We start from the raw sequence: 25,869 nt of genomic DNA on the forward strand, positions 1-25,869 counted from the left end.
ATTTAATAACTGCAGAATACATGTTCCCTTTTAAGTACATAATTTATCAAGGTGCACCATATTTTGGGTCATTAAAAATGTCAATAAATTGCCCTGGCTGGTGTGGCTCAGTGGATTGAGCACCAGCTTGCTAATCAAAAGGTCACTGTTTCAATTCCCAGTCAGGGCATATGCTGGGGTTGCAGTCCAGATACCCTAGTTGGGGGTGTATGAGACGCAACTGATTGCACATTGATGTTTCTATCCCTCTTTTCCTCCCTCCCTTGCCCTCTCTCTCAAAATAAATAAAATCTTTTAAAGAATATTTTTTAAAATGTCAATAAATTTAAAAGGGCTTAAGTCATACTAAGTATATACTCTGACCAAAATGGAATTAAATTGGACATCAATAACAGGTATGCTGGAAACTGCAAGTAATTGGAAACTAAATGACACATTTTTAACTTACTCATAGATTAAAGAATAAAGCAAAAGGAAAATTAGAAAATGTTTTGAACAGCAAATGACACCCAACCAACTGAGCCACACTCTCAGGGCTGAAAATGAAAACATACTAGAATTTGCGAGATCTTGCTCTCAGTAGTGGTTAAGAGAAATGTATAGCACGGAACACTTGGTTGGAAAATAAAGGCCCCAAATCATTGACTTTGGCTTCTGTCTTAAGAAATAAGAAAAAAGTGACAACATGGGTAGATTTAGAGAGTATTGTAAGTCATATACTTATGAGAGAAAGACAAATATTGTATAGTTTTACTTATATGTGGTATCTAAAAGCAAGACAGAACAAACAAATGAACACAGCAAAAACAGACTCATACAAAGACCAAAGGGATGGTTGCTAGGGAGTGGAGGGAGCGAGTGAAGGGGGCAAGGGGAAATACATTGGATAGTATTGTGATGGGTTTCCATGGTGACAGATGATTGGTGGAACTGGTAGGGTGATCACTGTATTGTACATTTGAAACTAATATAACCAATGTAGGATTGGAAACCAACTATACTTAAATAAAAGAATAAATTTAGAAATTAAAAGAAAAAAATAAGAAAAAGAAGAGCAAATTAAATCCCAAGGAAACAGAAGAAGAAACGAATTAATAAATATCAGAGTGGAAATCAATAAAAAAGAAAACAGGAAAACCAAGGAGAAAAATCAGTGAAACTAAAAGATGGAAATTTGAAGATTAACAAAATTGATAAACCTCTGGCCAAACTCAGGGAAAAAAGAGAAGATACAAGTGAACCAATATGAAGAATTAGAGAGGTGATATCACTACATAGTCTACAGATATTTGTAGGATAACAAGTGAATAGCATGAACAGTTTTATGACAATAAACTTAATGACAACAACTTAAATGGACAAATTCCTTCAAAGATAAGAAATAGAAACCCTAATAGCCCTATATCTGTGAAATTGAATTTGTAGTTAAAACTGTCCTACAAAGATAACTGCAGGCCCAGATGTCTTCACTGGTGAATTCTACCAAACATTTAAGAAAGAAATAACACCAATTCTACACAGATTTTTTCAGAAAACAAAAGAAGAGGGAGTTCTTCGTTACTCATTTTTTGAGGTTAAATCACCATGAACCACAAAAACAAATTTCAAGGAAAAAACTACAGACTAAGGAAAACAAAATTTATGTTCATAGAAAAATCCCTCATGAACATACATATAAAATGTCTAAAATTTTAGCAAATCAAATCTAACAGTGTATTAAAAGGATAATATATTAGGACTAAATAGGGTTTATTCTAGGAATGCAGACTTGTTTTAAATTTGTAATTTCTTTTTGCTAAACAAGAAAACTGTATGATCATCTTAATTTTAAAAACAAAAAGCATTTGACAAAATCTGACATCAGTTTCTATACTACAAAAATAGAAAGTAACTTCTTCAACCCCACAGGATATTTACAGAATCACCTAGAATTAGCATCATCCCTAATGGTAAAATGCTGAATGTCTGCTTTCCTACTCTATTTAACATTGTACTGGAGGTTCTAGCCAGTGTAGTATGTCAAGAAAAAGAAATAAAAGTCACTCAAATTGGGAAAGAAGAAGTAAAATTGTCTTTATTCCAGACATCATTGTCTATGTAACAGATCTCATGGAATCTACCTTAAAAGCTATTAGACCTAATCAGTGAGCTAAGAAAGGTGGCAGGATACAAGATGAACACACACAGACCAATTTGTATTTATTTCTGTGTGTTAGCAACAAAAAACTTGAAATTTAATTTTAAACAAAACTATTTAAGTAACATCAAAAAATATGAAATACATGCCCCAGCTGGTACGCCTTAGTGGATTGAGTGCTGGCCTGTGAACCAAAGGGTCACTGGTTTGATTCCCAGTCAGGGCACATGTGGGCCAGGTCCCCAGTAGGGGGAGCGTGAGAGGCAACCACACATTGATGTTTGTTTCTCTTTCTCCCACCTTTCCCCTCTGTCTGAAAACAAATAAATAAAATCTTAAAAGAAAAGAAGTAATACACCCTGGCTAGTGTGGCTCAATTGATTGGAGTGTCGTCCTATAACCAGAAGGTTGTGGGTTTAATTCCTGGTTGGGGCACATGGCTAGTTGCAGATTTGATCCCCCTGTCCAGGCACATATAGGAGGCCACCAATTGGTGCTTCTCTTTGCATTGATATTTCTCTCTCTCCCTTCCTATTGCTATAAAAGCAATGAAAAAATGTCCTCTGGTGAGGATTAAAAAAGAAGTACTGTAGGAGTAAACCTAACAAAAGATACACATGACCTGTACCTAAAAAATTATTAAACATCGCTGAGAAAAATTAAAGAACTTAAATGATGGAGAAGTAGTTCTTGTTTATGCGTCAGAAAAGTTAGTATTTTTTTTTAAAGATTTTATTTATCTTTAGAAAGAGGGGAAAAGAGGGAGAAAAAGAGGGAGATACACAGCAGTGTGTTGTTGCTTCTTGAGCACCCCCTGCTAGGGACCTGACCCACAACCCAGGCATGTGCCCTCACTGGGAATCAAACTGGCGACCCTTTGGTTTGCAAGCAGGCACTCAATCCACTGAGCCATGCCAGCCAGGGTAGAAAACTTAATATTGTTAATGTGTCAATTTTTCTAAAATTGGTGTATAGATTGAACACAATTGCAATAAAATCCCAGCAGCTTTTTTATTTTTTTGTAGGAATTGCCAGGTTAATTGTAGAATTCACATGGAAAAGCAGAAAACGTAGCCAAAACAACTTTGGAGAAGAACAACAAAGTTAGAGGGCTAATATTGTCTGATTTTGAGTCTTTAAATTTTAATGTGTTAAGACAGTGTGGGCTCTGGCCAGGTAGCTCAATTGTGTAGAGTGTTGTTCTGATACTTCAGGTTTGGGTTTGATCCCGAGCCAGGCACATACAAGAATCAACCAGTGAATGCATAAATAAGTAGAACAACAAATTGTGTCTTTTCTCTTTTTATCTCTCACTTCCTCTTGCTCTCTAAAGTTAAAAAAAAAAAAAGTGTGAAATTGTTTTGAATTTTGATAGAAGTGAAAAGGTAAATTAAGTGAAGAAAAGATAGTCTTTTCAGTTGGTGGTTCTGGAATAGTTGTATATCCTTATGTATAGTTGATTTTTTTATAAAATGGAAATTCTTGAACAGTAATTACACACATTTGAGGTTTGTGCAGTGATTGCCCTTGGGCTCAGTACATTGATACATGAATTATAAACTAGATTGTGTGCGTTTTATTTTTTAAGATGTCATATTTTACTGGGTGAAAAAGGTAAAGAGATTAAGAAGTACCAATTGGCAGTTACACAGAATAATCACAGGAATATGAAGTACAGTGTAGGGAATATAGGCAATATTACTGTAATAACTATTATATCAGGTGGGTACTGAACCTACCAGGGGATCACTTTGTAATGTCTAATCACTATGCCGTACACCTGAGACTAGTATAATATTGAATGTTAACTGTAATTGAAAAATAGTAAAAAGAAATACCTAGCTATTGTAGAAAAAGAATAAAGAAGTGAATGCATGGGAGGGAAAAGATGTCATTTTAAACCTAGAAGTCGGAAAATAAAGTTGGAAAAATCACTGTACTTGGTACTTTAGAGTTTCATTGAATTTTTGTTAAGTGGGATGGAATACATAGGATAATATATTCTAAACATTATCTTTAGGGTTCCAGTTCTTATTTATTATCTCTGAATCTCACTGCTGTATTTGTAGGTTGGAAAGGAAAAAATGCTCAAGGTGAGGATTGTGAAGATTCATCCTTTGGAGAAAGTGGATGAAGAGGCCACGGAGAAGAAATCTGATGGTGCCTGTGATTCTCCCTCAAGTGACAAAGAGAATTCTAGCCAAATTGCTCAGGAGCATCAGAAGAAGGAGGCAATTGTAAAAGAGGATGAAGGAAGGAGAGAAAATACTAGTATGTATGATGCCAGCTTTCCTATGTGACTATTTTATCATACACAAATCTTTTAGGTTCTGTAGCAGTTAAATTTGTAATTGAGTTTTGTGGCTAGATAGACAAGCTTTTTTATGATTCAGAAAACAACTAAAATATCCACAAAGTGAGTCAAGTCTTAAATCACCCTACACAATTAAGATTCCTGGGAAGTCATTTCCTCTTGCTAGAAATCTGTGTGCACAGACCTAGCTACCTGAGTAGTAGCTAGGTCAGAGTAGAAGGAGTAAATTCTAATCTCTGTTTCTCTTTGCATTGCAAGCCCATTGTGTTGGTTTTAAGACACTTCTTTATATCTATATTCTGTACCTCAAGTCCCTGTCAGATGGGAGTTGCCCATTTAGTTAGTTAGACCAAAATCCTGTTTTCATAGTGCCCACAAAACAAATTCCGATCTCTTTAAACTGTACACAAGGTTCTTTATATTTATCCCCGAACTTACCTCTTTAATTAAATTAATTCATTAATTTTATTTATTTTTAAAGATTTTATTTAATTTTTAGAGAGAGGAGAAGGGAGAGAAACATCAGTGTGTGGTTGCCTCTCCCGTACACCCTACTGGGGACCTGGCCAGCAACCCAGACATGTGCCCTGACTGGGAATCAAACCTGAGACCCTTTGGTTCATAGGCCGGTACTCAATCCATTGAGCCACACCAGCCAGGGCTCCTAATTTGATTTTTTTTTTTTTTTACCATACTCTAGATTATATTCACCCATACCTCATTACTTGCAGTCTCTGAACTAGTCATATTTTTATTTTTCATCCTCACCTGAGGATATGCTTATTGATTTTAGAGTGGGAAAGAGAGGGTAGGGGGAGAGAAACATTGATGTGAGAGAGAAACAGTTATTGGTTGTCCCATACATGCCCCTACTAGGGACTGAACCGGCATGCAGGCATGTGCCCTGACTGGGGATTGAACCTGCAACCTTTCAGTCTATAGGATGACGATCCAACCAACTGAGCCATGCTGGCCAGGCCAAGTCATATTTTTTGTAGGCCTTTTCTGCCTATCTTCCTAAGTTAGATATTGCTGCTCTTCCATATTATTTTTCTGTATCCACGTCTATAATAGAATTTCCACATTTTATTATAGTTATGATTGACTCCACCCATAGACTTCAGCTAGTTGAGGTAAGAACTTTATGATTCATCTTGGTGCCCCATCATTCAGTGCCTGGTGCAGAGTAGGTTTTCAGTAAAATAGTAATGAATGAATGAATGGATAGAATTAAAATAATTATTTCTTTCACTAATTTTCTATTGATTTGACTAGATGACAGAGCACGTAGATCTCCACGAAAACTACCTACTTCATTAAAAAAAGGAGAAAGGAAATGGGCTCCTCCAAAATTTCTGCCTCATAAATATGATGTGAAACTACAAAATGAAGATAAGGTTAGTTGGTACTTTATATTAACCCTCTTTAATGTAGTAGATGCTGTTTAAGGAAATATCACAGGGTTAGTTTTGTCAGAGAAAAATGTGCTAAAGAAAAATGGAAATGAATGTGTTTCTACAATACAAAAATTCTGAGTGTTTTCTAGTCTTAGTAATTATGGCTTTAAATTGTATTTTATTTACTGGGAAATTACATGCTTTTTCCTTTTAATAGGAATTATTAGGGTTAAGAGTAATTCGCTTTTGAGCTTCAAACTTAGTTTTAAAAATAAGAATCTGTTTCTAGCAATTATAGACTTTCCAAGGTAGTAGCTCTTCCTAATTAAAAGGAGGACAATTTGTAATGTAATTAAATTCAGAAACTGAGTTAACAATAATCAGTGTTTTTACAAGGAATCTGTGGAATTAATAACCTAAAATAGTAAATACCCTTAAAATAATTGAGTGCTGTGTTTTATTGATTCTAAGGTGTTCGTGTTTCATATTATTTTACTTTTAGAGGCAAAGGGAGGGAGAGAGAGGAGAGAAACATCAATGTGTGGTTGCCTCTCATGTGACCCCACTAGGGGACCTGGTCCACAACCCAGACATGTACCCTGATCAGGACTCAAACCAGCGAGCCTTTGGTTCACATTCTGGCACTCAGTCCACTGAGCCACACCAGCCAGGGCTGTTTAACTGTTTATGGAAGAAAGAGCTAAGGCTTGAGAAATTGAATAAATGTATTGAAGTTCCTAATTTAGTAAATGAGATTGGAAGGATTATAACCCAGATCTTTTGCCTCTTTAGGGTGTTGTTTTCCTGCTTCAGAATGTTGACAAATCCTACTCCATTTTGACTCTGTTTTATAGTTAGTGATCTGAATACATACTTGCATTGTTAGGATTTTTTTATATTTTAAAATTAGATCTTAAGTACAATTTTTTACTAACTTTCTTCCCTCCCATCAGCAAGGTAGCTAGTTGAAACATTGCTGTGGAGTCTGAACCACTTTCCTAATTATCGTTTGTATTCTTATTGTTGAGTGTAAATTGTTTTATTCACATGTAATAAATACTGTTCATAGGAAGATAGAAAATACAAATAAGAAAAAAGATACTTCTGATCCCATACTCAGAGGTGATAACTGATGAATATGATAGTTAATGGTGGTTAGCTTTTCACTGACTTTTAAAAGTAGGAATATTCTATATATACTATTTTGTAGCTTGCTTTTTTCATTTTCTGTCTGGTATCTATAATATAATTACATTTTCTTCCAAAATAATATTCTTGGGTTGTGGTGTATATGATAGTTATCTTGGGAATTTATGAAAAATGGAATTCTTCCCAAAAGCAGCCAGGGGTTACCTCTGAAATGGTTTGCTATTCACTTGACCCAGAAAACCCCACAAAAATCATGTAAATCAAGAGGTTCAGATCTTCATGTTCACTTAAGAACACTCGTGAAACTGCCCAGGCCATCAAGGGTATGCATTATCTGCAAAGCCACTAAGTATCTGCAGGATGGCACTGTAAAGAAGCAATGTGTGCCATTCCTTCCTTATTACAGTGGAGTTGATAGATTTGCCCAGGCCAAACGGTGAGGCTGGACACAGGGTCAGTGGCCCAAAAAGTGCTCAATTTATGCTCTACATGCTTTAAACATGCAGAAAGTAATGCTGAACTTAGGGTTTAGATGTAGGTTCTCTGGTTATTGAGCACATCCATGTGAACAGATTTCCCCAGGTGTGACACAGCTTACAGAGCTCATGGGTAGGTTAACCCATATGTGAGTTCTTCCTACCACGTTGAGGTGATCCTTACTGAAAAAGAGCAGATTGTTTCTAAACCAGAAGAGGAGGTTGCACAGAAGAAAAAGATAATCCAGAAGCAACTGAAAAAAAAAATTTATGGCCTGGGAGTATATTTAGCATAAAATCAATAATAAAAGTAAAAACAGAAGGAAATGAAAATGTGGAATCCCAGGTTCCACTGCCAGAGATTTCTGATTCAGTAAGTTTGTAGTGAGACCCAGGTATATGCATTTTAATTGCACCCCAGATGATTCTGATGTTTGCCGTGATTGAAAAATGTGTTTTTTTCCCATAGCTGTGTGGTATCCATTATATGGATGTATTTTAATTTAAAAAATGAATCCCTTATTAATGTACCTTTTAGTCTTCCCCCTTTTTTGTTTTTTATAAGCAGTAATGATGACTATCCATTTATTTCTAAATTTTTAATAAGAGAAATTATTGGTTCAGTGAGTATACACATTTTTAGAGCTTAGATACATATTGAGAAATTGCCTAGGGATTAATTAATTAACACTCTGAATGTGAAAATTATTCCTTTTTTTTTTTTTTTACACCTATTTTATACCTCTATTTTATAGATGGAATTAAGATTTTTCTGGAGAGAATACAAATTTTTGTTCTCATTGATTAATTGCGTTTTTACCCCTGTGATGAGTTATTTATATTTGTTAACCTAGATCATCAGTAATGTGCCAGCAGACAGCTTGATTCGTACAGAACGCCCACCAAATAAGGAGATACTTCGATATTTTATACGGCATAATGCCTTGCGGGCTGGAACTGGTGAAAATGCACCTTGGGTGGTAGAAGATGAGTTGGTGAAGAAATATTCCCTACCAAGCAAGTTCAGTGACTTTTTACTTGATCCGTATAAGGTAAGGTCACTATTAATTTTTGGACAGCATTTTTGGATAGAACACTTAGATGAATTTATTTTCTCAGATGGGTCCAATAATATTAGATTTATAGCAAATTTTGAACTCTAACATCAGATAAGGAATTCAAAAATTTTTGGATATAATCTATTTCATGTAGGTTGTTGTGTTGTGCGAGGTTGGTAGGGTAAAGGATACATTGAGTATCTCCCCTAGTTCAGTTTATTTTTTACTATGATTATATAATTAAAAAGAAACTACATACGTGTGCTTTTTTGCCTCAGATCCTTCTTGGAATGAGGTATGGTATAAACACAAAAAAATATTTTGCAAATTGAATCCTAAAGATGAAAGCTGATTTTGTACATCAGAAAAGATGATCAGATAGACTGCCCGCCTTGAAAAGGACTTGGAATGAGTATTGCTTTGTATAACAGGTTAGTAGAAAATCTAGCATTTCGGTTTTGAAACGTCGTTTTTTCTTTAATTATCTTATTTGATGTTCAGAACATTCTTACGAAGTTGTATGGTCTGTATAAATATATTAGTCTTCCTTTCCAGATGGGAAAACATGGGCTAGTCTAATTAGAAGCAATAGTAAGTGAATGACAAAAGACAAGACATTGGCCTCCTATTTCTGATTGTCTTTTCCATCTTAGGGTTTTTCCAGTAAGATTTTAATGTAGGTTATGACAGTATTTATGCTTCTCGTGTTGGTAAATTTCCTTATTTGCATACTGATATTTTCATCTGGGTTTCTGGGCCAGAATGCAAAGGACAGAGCTGCTGGTCCATTAAAACTAAGTGAGTTGTAGGATTTCTTCCCCCTCTCTTGTTTTTAATTGTGAAAAACAAAAGATATCTTGAGTCATAACTAAATCATTTCAATTATCTTAGGTTGATTTTGCTGACAAAAGTGTATTGAGAAATAAGTTTATTTTTTCAAACATTGATAAAGTCTTCTAACCATAGTTTAACATTTAGCATGATCAAGCATTAGCTTTCATTAGGCTCTTTAAAGTTTTATTATTTACATAGAAAGAAGAATTTAGGAATTAATTGGCTTTTTCTAGATCAGACTTAATTTTTCCATGGAACTATAGTAAACCTAAATTTTTCCCCTCAGTATTTAAAAAACATTTTTCTATTTATTGATTTTAGAAAGAGAGAAGGGGAGTAGAAAGAGAGAAAGAAACATTTGTTGTTCCACTTATTTATGCACTCATTGGTTGATTCTCATTATGTGCCCTAACCAGTGGGCCGGGGTCCAGGGATCGAACCCCCAACTCTGGCATATCAGGATGGTATGCTAATTGACTGAGCTACCCCACCAGGGCTTTAATATTTTTCTTTTCTTAATATTTTTATTTCCTGAGGGGAATTCTAAGTCATTGTAATTTCATTGCTGTAGAATTTGTAACTGGATATAGGTTTTGGTGGTTATAACATGAGATTACTATTTTTACTGTATGAGAGTCCTATATAAAATCATCTGTGAATGGGCTTTAGTCTCTTAGGCCATTCGAGTCCTTTAATATTTTTCTATTTTTTATTTTATAGTTGTCTTTTATGTAATTTTAGTAGTAATCCAAGTATGTGAAAGACTGAGTATTTATGGGTAAAAAATCTGTGGTTTAATAGAATGAAAAAACTGATTCATACTTTTTGTAGAAGTCAGACTAGAATTACAGAAACTTGTCTCTTGAAAAGCAATTTCTGAAGAAATCAGCTACTCTCACTTTTTCTGATGAGGGCTTAAAATATTAACTTCGTGAAATTTGGCTATAATTCATACTGAGACTATGAAGTACAAGCTTGTGTAGACTAAATTATTATAAGAAGATAGTAATTCTATTTAGTAAGAGAAATTGAGACTCCTGTAAAATACCCGGTCTGCAAAATTAAAGGCACATATATGTTATCTTTGTACGTATTTTTCCTGTCTTCAACAATAATTTATTATTTCTCATTATTAACTGTTAGATATTTCACTGACTCTTGTCTCCTCAGTTTTTTATGAAAGTTTTTTCTTTTGTAAAATAAATTTTATTAAAGGTTTTTTGGCATCTTAGCCAGGACAGAATATAGTAAAGGCATAGAAAAATAGGCCATAAAACAGTGCTTTTGGGTTCTTTCGTCATTTAATGCATTGAAAATGAGAGTGATCATACATGTTCCACCTATTGTAAAGGCAGTAGGTTAAAAAAATGTTTTCTGTCTTTGTTGTCTTTGGTTTTTGTAGAATTTAATGTTCTATTAGGCTGCTGAGCTGCAACTATTGTTGAGAGAGATGAGGCTTGGAGAGAGGAAGTGAGTTCTGAGTAATTTTTTTAGGAAAGGAGTGATGGGGAGAACTTAGGTGGCAGAGGAAAAATAATTTAGAGGTATGGAATTTTGAAGTGTCACTTAAATAGAGTTGAGTAGGATGATGAGGGTGTTTGTTGTCTTGCAAACTCTAGAATATAAATTACTTCAGAACAAGCTCTTACTCATTTTATGTTCTGTTATGTCTAAAAGATAATAGGTAAGTGGCTAGTGAATTCATTTCTTTAAGAAATTCTACTTGTTAAGGAGAAAAATGCTACTGACAGAGTTTAGGGATAACAATTTTTTGTAGGCCTAATGACTTGGAGGAATGATTAATAAGGTAGTTGGTAATAACTCATTTAAGATGAAATCAGCCATCTTAGCTCATTTCCCTCTTGTAATACACGCAGCTTTAGTGTTTTATTATCCTACCCATAATGTTTGAACTCCTAGTTTTAACTATTATGTCCTGATGGGGAAGCTTTTGGATAGAGACATAACAAGAAAATAGCGCTTTTAAAGACATTAAGAATCCTGAAATAATGTGGGCTAATTTATTATGGTTCTTAATACATTTTATTTATTCATTTTGATTTAATCTTGATCGTATTTTTTTCCATTACCATTTAGTCCCCTTATGCTCCCCCACCACCAGCAATCACCACACTGTTGTCCATGAGTCCTTTTTCCTTTCTGCTCAGTCCCTCCACTCCCTAATAGCTGCCTCTACCCCCCAGCTGTCATCCTGTTCTCCACCTATGAGTGTCCACATTTTCTTTGTTAGTTTGGTTTGTTCATTAGATTCCACATAAGAGTGAATCATAAGATATTTGTTGTTCTCTCACTGGCTTTCACTTAGCATAATGTTCTCCAGGTCCATCCATTTTACTGAAAAGGGTAAAATTTTCTTCTTCTTTTTTTTTTTTTTATGGCCAAGTAGTAGTCCTCTTAATACATTTTACAAACATTTTATTTTGAAATAATTTCACATGGAAGAGGTGACAAAATACAATAAAGAATTTTCCTTCAGGTAGATTGTACTCTTCACCTTGATTTCTTAAATGTTGTTACATTTGTTTTATTATTTTCTTTATACACACACATTATTTTTTTCTGAGACATTTGAGAGTAGGTTATAAGACACAAGATGCTCTTTTATAAAATACTTCACTATGTGTTTCCTAAAGACAAGGATATTTTCTAATATAACTCAAGTACAGTTATCAAAATCAGTAGACTAACATTGAAACAATACTACTATTACTTGACTTACATTTCTTACTCAGATTTTGCCATTTATCACAGTTAATGTCTTTATAGCTTAAAAAAAATTTTTGTTTTGGTTTTAGTGAGGATCCATTTACTCAGCCCCTCACCTTTTCTTTGTCTTTTAGAAACCTTGATGTTTTTGAAGAATACAAACCAATTATTATACTCCTTAATTTGGACTTATTTCCTTATGATTAGATTCAGACTATGAATTTTTGGTAGAAATATCACAGAAATGATGTCGTATTCTTCTCAGCTGAGTTACACCAGAAGGCATATGATGAAATTACTATATATTTTAAAAGATATTTCTTATCTGCCCTGGCTGGTGTGGCTCAGTGGATTGAGCACTGGTCTTCGAATACAAAGGTCACTGGTTCAATTCCCAGTCAGGGCACATGCCTGGGTTGCAGGTCAGGTCCCTGGTTGGGAGCATTTGAGAGGCAGCCTATGGATGTTCCTCTTGTACGTCTATGTTTCTCTCCCTCTCTTTCTCCCTCCCTTCCTCTCTCTCTCTCAAAATAAATAAATAAAACCTTTTAAAAAAAAAAGTTGATTCTAATTGATGTTCAAGAAAGTGCTAATAGCTTTAAGATTTTTCTTTAAATTTTGGTTCTTGAAATTTATTTATGAGTTGGAGACTAGAGCAGAAGTACTTTAAAATATAAATTATATTAATTTTTAAAGCACTTACAAATATTTTATAGCCCTGGCTGGTATGTGTCGCTGGGTGGATTGAGAGCTGGCCTGCAGACCAAAAGTTTGCTGGTTTGATTCCCAGTCAGGGCTCATGCCTGGGTTGCAGGCTGGGTCACAAGTTGCGGGTATGTGAGAGGCAACCAACTGATGTTCTCTCCTCTTTCTCCCTCCTTTCCCCCCTCTCTAAAAGTAAATAAATAAAATATTAAAAAAAGTTATAGTAATTTCACAAGTTCACTGATAAAGGCATCTAGAGATTGAGACAAGACCGCTATGTGAATGTTGCCTTGAAACTCCTACATGATTCCTTGGGTGAATGAGAAGAATGAAATAAGAATCAGATTATAAATTGCCAAAATTTTCTAATTTACGGTTCTTGCTGCTTCTGTTAAGTTAAATTTAGCATCTGAATGAGTTGCTTTAGAGATTTTTTTATTTTTATCTTAATTTACTAGATTTTCTTATTTGTGGTAGTGGTTTGTTCCAGGTGACAGGGAACAAGTATAGTATTGTATATAGTGTTCTTCTTATAGCCTCTCATGTTGCTAAGACAAATATTTTTTCATGTTTAGCAGTTAGGAAGGGAAAACTATAATACTGCTAATCCAGCTGCCCATTCTTTTCTCCCTTCCTAGTCATTGTTTTAGTAGATTGATTACGCTGACTGGGGGTTAGGGAAGACCCTTAGCACATAAGTGGTTTTATACTTTTTCAGATCCCCCCGAGTCCAGCCATGCCGGCTCCCATTTGGCTGTGATTGCCCCCAGCATGCCCTATGCTGAGATCCAGTTACTGAAGGACTGCTCACTCAGGGAGCTGGCCTGTTGGGAGGGGGTTGGGTGAGTTAAATTTCTTTCATTTTTAAGAGAAAAAAAATTACACAGTGTTACTTGGCAAAAAACACACCTTATAAATGAAAATGAGTAGCTGGACCGTTTCATGGTTAAGCCATCCCAGCCTTTTCTTGCATCATTTCTGAATAACAATGCTTCTAAGTAGAAGAAATTTTTTAAGAAAATACTAAATTTGACTTTTTAAATAGAAAGAAATGTAGCCAGTAAATTAAGTGACCCAATTATAATAGACCATTTTAAAACAGTAAAAATGAGTCTAACATTAGTTTCCTTTTTAGTGATAAATTTCATTTTAGAATGACTTCAAATATATCCTGTCACCCTGATCGTTAGAAAAAATGCAATCTATGTGTCTGTACTCTGAAGATTTTCCAAAGCTATTGAAGAGGATGGTTAACTCTTAGGAGGCACATATTTGTCTTTAATTCCTGGCAGCATAGTGTTCAGTCTTACTGTATGACAGCAATTTTCAATCCATGTGCTGTGGCACACTGGTATGCCGAAAGAATTTTTAAAACATCCAATACCTGACTAAAAGGTCAGGGTCACTGACATCTTTTCCCTTAGATTGTCAAGTAAAAAAATGACAGCCAACACAACAATAGCTGTCTGGTGTGAATGAATGAAAATTACACCTACCTTTTTGTCAGATTGGCAAGAAATGTATCTTTTGGTGTGTTGCAGGATTTTAGTAATTAGTTTATGCATGCCATGAGATGAAAAAATTGAAAATCGCTGCTCTATGATTTTTTTAAAAGATTTTATTTATTTATTTTTATACAGAGGGGAAGGGAGGGAAAAAGAGAGGAAGAGAAACATTGATGTGTGGTTGCCTCTTGCACACCCTTTGGGGACCTGCCCAGCAACCCAGGCGTATGCCTTGACTTGGAATTGAACTGGTGACCCTTTGGTTCCAAGGCCAGCACTCAATCCACTGAGCGACACCAGCCAGGACTCTATGATTTTTTAGAATGGTCTTAAAATCTGGTTCTCTTTGGAGCATTGGTACTGTCGTTGTCCACGAAGAAAATGGAATCTTGCATTAGTTATTTTTGCTTATTGTTTTTATCCTTTTGAAATTTATTTCTGGGGAACAAGAACTGGGAAATTCTCCTCCTGTGAAAAGTATCCCTTGATGCACTGATAGTGTTTCTGCTTTGTAAACTACAAAATCACTTTGTCATCCCATACTGAGGATGATAGTTGAGGGACAACCGATTTTAGTCGGGCACCAAAAACAGCCAGCTAGAGGAACAGTAACCTGCAATTGCCTGTAATTCTTAAAAGGCAGGTTGGCCTTTAAAGTTATAGGACTTGGCCAGAGGAAGGATTTCTTAAGTACAAGCCCACTTGCTGGAATTGCAGACCATATTTATACCTCTTGTGCTGCCTTGGTTCTGTGAGTTTGTTTTTCTGGTTATATTCTTTTCTTTTTTAAAGAATTTTTTAAAATCCTCACCAGAGGATATATGTTCTTTTTTATTTTAGAGAGGGGGGAAGGGAAAGAGAAACATTGGTTGCTTCTTGTACATCCTCCAACCAGGGATCGAACACAACCTTTTGGTTTACGGGATGATGCTTTAATCAACTGAGCCACTTGGGCAGGGTTCTGATTATATTCTTAATGTTTGTAAAATTGGCATTGTAGTGTGGCTTACTAAGTTTTATTATACCTGTTTTTTTACTCCTAACAAGAGCGTAGGTGTTCTTTTGTATCATCTCTAGGATATATTTCATCATAGCCATTTCCCTATAGCCTTTCTAAAAGGGCACATAATTTCATATTCGATAGCCTTTAGGTGTTTCCTTGCCTACATTCTCATTTCACACTTATTTGTCTTACCCACTGCCTCCAGACTGCTTCTTTACATGTTGCTGTTACCAAGTTAGTTCCTTCCACTCAAAAACCTAAATTTTTTTAGAATTTAATTATCTTAGATGTTATTAGTCTTTCTTTTAATCACTTGAGACAGTATATATGTGTGTGTGTGTTTGTGTGTATTTTTTTTTTTGAAATTGACTGTACCTTTTCATTGCTGGCTGGTATTTAATTTGTGTTTTAGCTGCCAGTTTTTTTTCTTTTAAATTGTATTTTTTAAAGTATAGAAATCAGGTGTTTTTGTTTGTTTTTTTAAATACACAGAAACAGTGCTATTATGACAAGTTGACTAGTTCTAACCTGTTGACAAATTCTGTATAATAGGAATAAGGTGCAGGGGTGTCCAACCTTTTGGCATCTTAGGGCCATACTGGAAGAAGAGTTGTCTTGGGTCACATGTTACACATTGTGACATAATCACAAAAAAAAAATCTCATAATGTTTTAAGTAAATGTATGATTTTTTGTTGGGCCACATTCATAGCTGTCCTGGGCCGTGAGTTGGACACCGCTGAAGAGGTTTGAGGAGACAGGAGAAGATGTGTATCTAAGAAAATGGAAAGTGAATGGGCTAAGGAAATATACTGTGATTACTGGGTGACATTCAGGACCCATTTGAAGTACTTGGTTATGACTTTAAATAACACCACATGCTGTGAATGTATCTTTTTCCTAGTCATGTTTAAGCTGAATATGTGCAGGCCAAGAGTGACTAGATAAAATAGAGCAAGGGAGACAAGGGAAGTGTAGCTTCGTGCAAGATTGATTGTAATGATTGATTGTGGAATTTAATCTGGGTAAGAAGGGCAGGGAAGTGTGAGCATGATGAAAATGTGATAAAATTAACAGATTTAAGGTCCTTAACAGATTGAAGTATTACAGAGTTGGGGTACTAGAGGGAGTGAATTAGAAAGATGTGAGAGGATGATCAAAGAGAAAATTATATGAAATTGAGAGTTTAGAGGGCTTATAGTTCCTAATATATTCATGGGTGTGAGTTCTTGAGTTATGTGGAGAGGTCAGAGGGGAGTTTGAGGACCTATGAGGCCAGAGTCACGAGGGTTCTTTGTTTGTGAGCAGTGTGTCTTCGTTGTTAGTATACTTACTGATGCAAGAAAATGCGCTTCTGAATTTAAACAAAAATACTTAAATGGTAAATTTTAAACATAAAACCTAAGCACGTAGAATACTCCCAGTTTTAACAAAGGCTTAAAGATAAAAGCCCAGTCCTATCTCAAAAGCAATGCTTTTTATTTTGCGTGTGTGTGTGTGTGTGTGTGTGTTTAAAAATCTTTATTACATTTTTTCCATTACCATTTAGTCCCCTTATACCTTCCTGCCCCCAGCAATCAACACGCTGTTGTCCATGCCCATGAGTCCTTTTTCCTTTTAAGAGCAATGCTTTTTAAAAAAGTTTTAGTTACTTTTAGAGAGAGGGGGAGGGAGGGAGAAAGAGAGGGAGAGAAACAGCAATGTGTGAGAGATAACATCACTCAGCTGCCTCTCTCTCATGCCCCTAACTGGGGACCTGGCCTGCAACCCACACACGTGCCCTGATTGGGAATTGAAACGGTAACCTTTGGTTCGCAGGCTGGCACTCAGTCCACTGAGCCACACCACCAGGGCTAAAGAGCAGCGATTTTTAAATTTCTTACATGTTGCCATTATTATTAACCTGGGGTCCATAGAAGGACTCTGAAATTGTATGCATAGTGTTTTTTCTGGGGAAAGAGTTCTCAGTTCATTAAAGTATTTAAGAACTGCTAATCTGTATATAAGCAGAAAACTAGTTGCATAGCAAAACTGTCCAGTAGTGAGTATATATATTTAAGCCTGGGTATGAAGAGAATTTTGTGTTAATATGGCTAAAACATTAGCTAACTTCATTACTTTGATTTTTCAGGGACATAGTGTCTATGAAGAGAAAAGAATTTGTAGTTTTACCTGAATTCCAGAAAGAGGGCCTTTAGGATACTTAAATATTGCTTCTTTAAATTAGTTTTTAAAATTAATTTTGTTCCTATTCTTAAATTCTAGTATATGACTCTCAATCCTTCTACTAAGAGGAAGAATACTGGATCCCCAGACAGGAAGCCCTCAAAGAAATCCAAGACAGACAACTCCTCTCTGAGTTCACCACTAAATCCTAAGTTATGGTGTCATGTACACTTGAAGAAATCCTTGAATGGTTCACCACTCAAGGTGAAGAACTCAAAGAATTCCAAATCTCCAGAAGAGCATCTGGAAGAAGTGATGAAGATGATGTCAACCAATAAGCTACATGCTAACTTTCACATTCCTAAGAAAGGCCCACCTGCCAAGAAACCGGGGAAGCACAATGATAAACCTTTGAAAGCAAAGGGCAGAAGCAAAGGCATCCTGAATGGACAGAAATCCACAGGGAATTCCAGATCTCCAAAAAAGGGCCTGAAGACTCCTAAAACCAAAATGAAGCAGATGACTTTGCTGGATATGGCCAAAGGCACTCAGAAGATGACACGAGCCCCACGAAATTCTGGGAGTACACCCAGGTCCTCTAGTAAACCTCATAAACATCTGCCTCCTGCTGCCCTACACCTTATTGCCTACTACAAAGAAAACAAAGACAGGGAGGACAAGAAGAGTGCCCTGTCGTGTGTTATCTCCAAAACAGCTCGTCTTCTCTCTAGTGAAGATAGAGCTCGTCTCCCAGAAGAATTGCGAAGTATTGTTCAAAAACGCTTTGAGCTTCTAGAGCACAAAAAGAGGTGGGCCTCTATGTCTGAAGAGCAGCGCAAAGAATACTTGAAAAAGAAACGAGAGGAGTTGAGAGAAAGGTTGAAGGAGAAAGCCAAAGAGCGGAGAGAGAAAGAAATGCTTGAGAAACTAGAAAAACAGAAGCGATATGAGGACCAAGAGTTAACTGGCAAAAACCTTCCAGCATTTAGATTGGTGGATACTCCGGAAGGGCTGCCCAACACGCTCTTCGGGGATGTGGCCATGGTGGTGGAGTTCCTGAGCTGTTACTCTGGGCTACTCCTGCCAGATGCTCAATATCCTATTACTGCTGTGTCCCTTATGGAAGCCTTGAGCGCAGAAAAGGGTGGCTTTTTATACCTGAATAGAGTGTTGGTCATCCTCTTGCAGACCTTATTACAGGATGAAATAGCAGAAGACTATGGTGAATTGGGAATGAAGCTGTCCGAAATCCCTCTGACTCTGCATTCTGTTTCAGAGCTGGTACGGCTCTGCTTGCGCAAATCTGATGTTCAGGAGGAAAGTGAGGGCTCAGACACAGAGGACAATAAAGATTCAGCACCATTTGAGGATAATGAGGTACAAGATGAGTTCTTAGAGAAGTTGGAAACCTCTGAATTTTTTGAGCTAACATCAGAAGAGAAGCTACAGATCTTGACAGCACTCTGCCACCGAATTCTCATGACATACTCAGTGCAAGACCACATGGAGACCAGACAGCAGATGTCTGCGGAGTTGTGGAAGGAACGGCTTGCTGTATTAAAGGAAGAAAATGATAAGAAGAGAGCAGAGAAACAGAAACGGAAAGAAATGGAAGCCAGAAATAAAGAAAATGGCAAAGAGGAGAATGGATTAGGCAAAACTGATAGGAAAAAGGAAGTTGTGAAGTTTGAGCCCCAGGTAGATATGGAAGCTGAAGACATGATTAGTACTGTGAAGAGCAGACGACTGCTTGCCATTCAGGCTAAGAAGGAACGGGAAATCCAGGAGAGAGAAATGAAAGGTAAAATAGTCAAAAATCATTTGACTATTGATTTATTTCTGGTCTCTTGATTCTGTTCTATTGATCTATACATCAATATTACAGTGGCTTGATGACTTTCTTTGTAATAATTTTTGAAGTAGGAGAAGTGTGAATTCTCTAACTTACTATTTTTTTAAGACTGTTACAGCTGAGTTCTGGATCCCTTGCAATTTCATAGTAATTTTAGAATCAGCTTGTTAATTTCTACAAAGAAGTCATTTGGGATTCTGGTTGAGATTGTTTTGCATCTATAGATGAGTTTGGGGATCTGTACATTAGAACTATAGATTTATTACCATCTTAGTGATATTTTGCCTTCTGATGGGAAAATGGAGACAACTGTACATCAACAACAGTTAAAAAAGAAGGAGGGGTATCACCTAGCCTTTATCCTAGGTTAAGATAAATATAACACACAGAGTAATACTTCAGAAACTCAAGAAACATTATTTCAGGTAAAATACACTGAAGTGTGATATAAAAAGAATTCATTTACAGGCTGTTTTATATGGACTGCAATTATACTGACTTTCAAATTGAAAAGTATATATATACACATTCTCACACAATATGCATATATACATACATAGATACTTCAACGGCCTCAAGTAGTATAACCTAAAATCTGTTTTAAAATAACTATTACATAAGTTCTGATGAATATGAGATGTTTTTCACTTATTTAGACTTTAATTTCTTTCAACATTTTGTAGTTTTCAGAATATAAATTTTATGCTCCTTTTGTTAAATTTATTACAAATTAATCTTGACATCCAAGGTTTCAGCTCTGCTTTCCTCATTCTGTATTTTATCTTCCTTCTTGTATCATGAGACCCCCAGCACCTATCAATCGCAGTATTTACTTATTTGATCAATCTTATAATGTACACAAAATTTGTTCAGAATCGCTGTTACCCACAATAAACTATAGTAGTTTTTTTGTCTTTAAGACTAAACTATTTTGATCTTGGTCACAGTTTTAAACCTTATGAAAGTTGCCAACTTAAGAAATGATGACAGTAAAAACTATTTTCAAAGTGGGTGCTAAGGGTTGAGTAGATAGGTACCTAAAAATAGTCTTAAATTATGTGTGAGAGATTTTAGGCTGAGTCAGATAACTTAATTAGTTCTTTAATTAGAACATACGTAATATTTATTTTAAAACAGATTTTAGGTTATACTACTTGAGGCCATTGAAATATCTATGTATGTATATATGCATGTTGTGTGAGAATGTGTATATATGTACTTTTCAATTTGAAAGTCAGTATAATTGCATCCTATATAAAACAGCCTGTAGATGAATTCTTTTTATATCACATTTCAGTGTATTTTACCTGAAATAATGTTTCTTGAGTTTCTGAAGTATTACTCTGTGTTATATTTATCTTAACCTAGGATAAAGGCTAGAAGGTGATACCCCCCCTTCTTTTTAAAATGTTGTTGAAGTCCAGTTGTCTACATTTCCCCATCACCACTTTCCCATCACCTCTTTCCCCCACTCCACCCACCCCCACCTCTCATCATCAATCCTTTCCCCCTTTGACTTTGTCCATGGGTCCTTTATGCATGTTCGTTGATTACCCTTACCTTTCTTTCCCCTGTTATCCCCCTCTCCTCTCCTCTCCTTTCTGGTAACTTGTCAGTTCTTTATTTCCATGTCACTGGTTATATTTTGCTTGCTTGTTTGTTTTATTGATTAGGTTCTACATATAGGTGAGGTGATATGGTATTTGTCTTTCACCGCCGGGCTTATTTCATTTAGCATAATGCTCTCCAGTTCCATCCATGCTGTTGCAAAGGGTAGGATTTCCTCCTTTCTTTCTGCTGCGTAGTATTCCATTGTGTAAGTATACCACCGTTTTTGGTCCACTCATATACTAATGGGCACTTAGACTGTTGCTTCCAGCACTTGGCTATTGTAAATTGTGCTGCTATGGACATTGGGCTGCATAGGTTCTTTTGAATTGGTGTTTTAGTTTTCTTTTTTTTCTTTACTCCTTTCTTGGGTTTTTATTTATTTATTTATCTATTTATTTATTTAAAGTATATTTTATTGATTATGCTATTACAGTTGTCCCATTCCCCCCCGTCACTCCACTCCATCCTGCACACCCCCTCCCTCCCACATTCCCCCCCTATACTTCATGTCCATGGGTCATACATATAAGTTCTTTGGCTTCTACATTTCCTATACTATCCTTATCCTCCCCCTGTCTATTTTCTACCTACCATTTATGCTACTTACTCTCTGTACCTTTCCCCCTTCTCTCCCCCTCCCACTCCCCTATTGATAACCCTCCATGTGATCTCCATTTCTGTGGTTCTGTTCCTGTTCTAGTTGTTTGCTTAGTTTGCTTTTGCTTTTGTTTTAGGTGTGGTTGTTAATAACTGTGAGTTTGCTGTCATTTTCACTGTTCACATATTTTTTATCTTCTTTTTCTTAGATAAATCCCTTTAACATTTCAGATAATAAGGGCTTGGTGATGATGAACTCCTTTAACTTGACCTTATCTGAGAAGCACTTTATTTGCCCTTCCATTCTAAATGAAAGCTTTGCTGGATAGAGCGATCTTGGATGTAGGTCCTTGCCTTTCATGATTTGGAATACTTCTTTCTAGCCCCTTCTTGCCTGTAAGGTGTCTTTGGAGAAATCAGCTGACAGTCTTATGGGAACTCCTTTGTAGGTAACTGTGTCCTTTTCTCTTGCTGCTTCTAAGACTCTCTCCTTCTGTTTCATCTTGGGTAATGTAATGATGATGTGCCTTGGTGAGTTCCTCCTTGGGTCCAGCTTCTTTGGGACTCTCTGAGCTTCCTGGACTTCCTGGAAGTCTATTTCCTTTGCCAGATGAAGGAAGTTCTCCTTCATTATTTGTTCAGATAAGTTTTCAAGCTTTTGTTCTTCCTCTTCTCCTTCTGGTACGCCTATAATCTGGGTGTTGGAACATTTAAAGGTGTCCTGGAGGTTCCTAAGCCTCTCCTCATTTTTTTGAATTCTTGTTTCTTCATTCTTTTCTGCTTGGATGTTTACTTCTTCCTTCTGGTCCACACTGTTGATTTGAGTCCAGGTTTCCTTCCCATCGCTATTGGTTCCCTGTACATTTTCCTTTGTTTCTCTTAGCATAGCCTTCATTTTTTCATCTAATTTGTGACCAAATTCAACCAATTCTGTGAGCTTGCTGATTACCAGTGTTTTGAACTGTGCATCTGATAAGTTGGCTATCTCTTCTTTGCTTAGTTGCATTTTTTCTGGAGCTGTGATCTGTTCTTTCATTTGGGCCATTTTTGTCTTGGTGTAAAGGGGCGGAGCCTTAGGTGTTCAGGAGGGCGGGGTAAGAGCATGGGGTAACTCTGGTGCCTGCACTGTAACGCTGTATGTGGGGGAGCAATGGCGCCTGCTCCACTCTGCTGGATTTCAGTCACTCCCTCTGCTGCCCACAATCAAATTGGGCCCCTCTGGTGCTGATCCCCGAGTGAGTGGGTTTGTGTATGTTCCAGGATCCTGTGGGTCTCTCCAACAAACTCTCCTGTGAGGCTGGGAGTTTCTCCTGCTACTACCTCAGCCCCCATGGGTGTTTTCAGTCAGAGGTTTGAGGCTTTATTTCCTCGAGCTGGAACTCTGGGTTTCGAGGTCTGTTGCCGAGTCCACCCGCTGCTGCCTCTGCAGCCAGCTGCAGCTTTGCCCACCCTGCCCCACAGTCCGCAAGCTGCTGCCTTGCCCACGCCTTGCCCTACCCCGTCCTCCAACCACCACATTGCCACCAGTCCTCTCTGCCCGGCTTCCCATCTCCGCCCCTACTACCGGTCTGGATGAATGTTTCTTTATCTCTTTGTCAGACTTCCATACAGTTCGATTTTCTGTCAGTTCTGGTTGTTTATTGTTTTGAAATTATTGTCGTTCTTTTGGTTGTGCGAGGAGGCACAGTGTGTCTACATATGTCTCCGTCTTGGCTGGAAGTCCTGGTGTTTTAGTTTTGTTAGGGTGTAATCCCAGCAGTGGAATCACTGGGTCAAAAGGCAGTTCCATTTTTTAGTTTTTTGAGGAAATTTCATACTGTTTTCCATGGTGACTGCACCAGTCTCTGCATTCCCATGATACTCTGTTACTGATACAGAGAAACAAGGGACAAAGAATATTAACATTTTGCTAAGGCCAGTATTTGAATAGTAGAATTCAGGTCTTTCAATACCTAGTTCAGTGTTATAACGGCTGAAACTGAATTTGGTTGTCTTTTGATTACTTGCCCTAGATTGTTTCTTGTTTGTAACTGCTGGAGAAGGCGCTTTTTCTTTATTGTGATTTGGCCATCACTCTTTATCATTTACCTTTGTGTACTGATCTCTACTGTATTGTTGTGAACATAGTTCTGTCCAGGCTAGTAAACTTCATTAAAGGTAACATGCCATGGTGGTTTTAAGCAAATGAGATTTGTCTTAACTTTTTAAAAGTAATATTATTAGATTGATGCATCTTTCCAATATTGAAGATGTTGTTACCAGTAGAGGATCAGAGTTAAAAATTCTGGCATTGTAAACAGCAGTGCTTTGTATCAAAATTTGTGGTGGTTATGGAAAAACTTACAAGGCAAGATAACTGGGCTTTTGTTGAGGGAGATTTCTGTCTGGATAGAATAAACCTATATAATGAATGATCAGACATAAACTGATTAAAACTTTTTGTATGTGTCCTTAACAGTGCTAATTAGAAAAACAGTATTTAGTATGCAATAATTGTTATTTTCCACAAGTGCTATCCGGCCCGTGCTTTCTCAATTCTTTTTTTTAATCACAAGGCTAATAAGCTATCAAATTCCTCAAGACTGGAATTTGTCTTTTTTAAATAGCTATTGTAGTTGTATTCATCCCACATTGGGAGGATCCAATGACTTATCCTGTCATAAAATGTTTCAATTAATTCCATTTAAGGACTGTTTTAAGGTTACATTTTAAATTATAAATAAAATAAAATCAATTTTGTTATTAAAATTACTAAGTTAAAATATATAGAGAGAAGATTTTACATGCAGTTGATGGCTGAGACAGCACCAAAGTTCAAAGGACATAGGAGGACCAGAATAGAAATTGCTGCTGCCTTTACATGTCATTTCTTACAACATCTTAGAATTAGGGGAAGGAAACTAAGATTTGATGAAAATGTACTTTATACTGGGCACTTCTCACTCCCTATGTTATTTCATTTGCAAGAGTGGAATTTACTGGAAAAGAAAATCTACTTGATTCTTTTTGTCTTGAACAGTGAAGCTGGAACGAGAAGCTGAAGAGGAGCGAATACGAAAACACAAAGCAGCCGCTGAGAAGGCATTCCAGGAGGGAATTGCCAAGGCGAAACTAGTTATGCGCAGGACACCTATTGGTACAGATCGAAACCATAATAGGTACCTTATTTAACTTAATTTTTTGTCATCATGTAGGGCCTTTATATTTTTACTAGTTAGGAAGCTGTCTAAAGTGCTAAGAATACATAAGCTTCCCTGTTCAAGGATTTTGGAAGACAGAATTGCTTATCACACATTCATTGAATATTCACTGTGCAAATGGTAGGCTTACAAAGTTAAGTAAGACACGACCCTGTTCTTAAAATACCACAAATAAAATTATGGTGATAGGTGAAATGTAAACCAAATAGAGGTCTTTGAAAATGGTATTATAGGCCCTGGCTGGTATGGCTTTAGTGGATTGAGCTCTGGCCTGTGAACAGAAGGGTTGCCGGTTTGATTCCCAGTCAGGGCACATGCCTGGGTGTGGGCTGGGTCCCCTGTTGGGGGCGTGCAAGAGGCAACCACACATTGATGTTTCCCTCCCTTCCCTTCTGTGAAAACAAATAAATAAAACCTTTAAAAAAATGGGATTATATTTGTTTCTTCATTCATTCATTCATTCATTCATACTATAAGAGAAAGTTTATTTAGAAAGTCACAGAGGTAGAAGAAGTGAGCTGTGGAAGAATTGGCTCAGGAAACAAATTACAGAGGCCGTAGACATTAGGAGAGAGAGGCAAGGAAAATATGCCTGTAGGAAGTGGGTGGGGAAGGGCATGCTCCACAGAGAGAGCTGCCAAAAAAATGGTATTATATTTTAAACCCATACATTGTATGGAATCTAAAGTCAAGAAATATTAGAAGTTATAAAAATTACAGGTATTAGACAAGTCTTAAATCCTAAAATGTTTGGTTTTCTTTGTTTTATAATTTGTATATTTCTGACTGCTGAGTAATATTTTATAATTGTTCTCATGACCTATCATATGTGGTTGTGATTTGTAGATACTGGCTCTTCTCAGATGAAGTTCCAGGGTTGTTCATTGAAAAAGGCTGGGTACATGACAGCATTGACTACCGGTTCAACCACCACCGCAAAGACCATGCTGACTGTCCTGATGAGGATTACTGCCCCCGTAGTATGTATTTCTATTAGTTATTTTACCTTGCTCAAGTAGGGTAAACATTAAGGGTTGTCTGTCCTCTGTCAACTTTTCGATTTGTAAACTTTCTTCATTGCCTTCTTAGGTAAATGTATTTGATTGGGGTGGGAGGATGTGAAATGCACAAAAAGGAGG

General features: G+C 36.6%; 1 protein-coding gene across 1 annotated transcript in view; it reads left to right on the forward strand.

The window, feature by feature from the left end:
• BAZ1B (bromodomain adjacent to zinc finger domain 1B) overlaps positions 1 to 25,869 on the forward strand; it is a 73,157-nt gene that overhangs the window by 18,816 nt on the left and 28,472 nt on the right. Inside the window, exons 4-9 of the mRNA XM_024571328.4 lie at positions 4,207 to 4,408; positions 5,727 to 5,848; positions 8,328 to 8,525; positions 17,570 to 19,271; positions 24,550 to 24,688; positions 25,577 to 25,710. Coding sequence (XP_024427096.2) covers positions 4,207 to 4,408; positions 5,727 to 5,848; positions 8,328 to 8,525; positions 17,570 to 19,271; positions 24,550 to 24,688; positions 25,577 to 25,710 — 2,497 coding nt within the window. The remainder of the gene's footprint in view (positions 1 to 4,206; positions 4,409 to 5,726; positions 5,849 to 8,327; positions 8,526 to 17,569; positions 19,272 to 24,549; positions 24,689 to 25,576; positions 25,711 to 25,869) is intronic.

The sequence above is a fragment of the Desmodus rotundus genome, chromosome 1 (genome assembly GCF_022682495.2).
Source record: "Desmodus rotundus isolate HL8 chromosome 1, HLdesRot8A.1, whole genome shotgun sequence".
Classification (NCBI taxonomy): domain Eukaryota; kingdom Metazoa; phylum Chordata; class Mammalia; order Chiroptera; family Phyllostomidae; genus Desmodus; species Desmodus rotundus.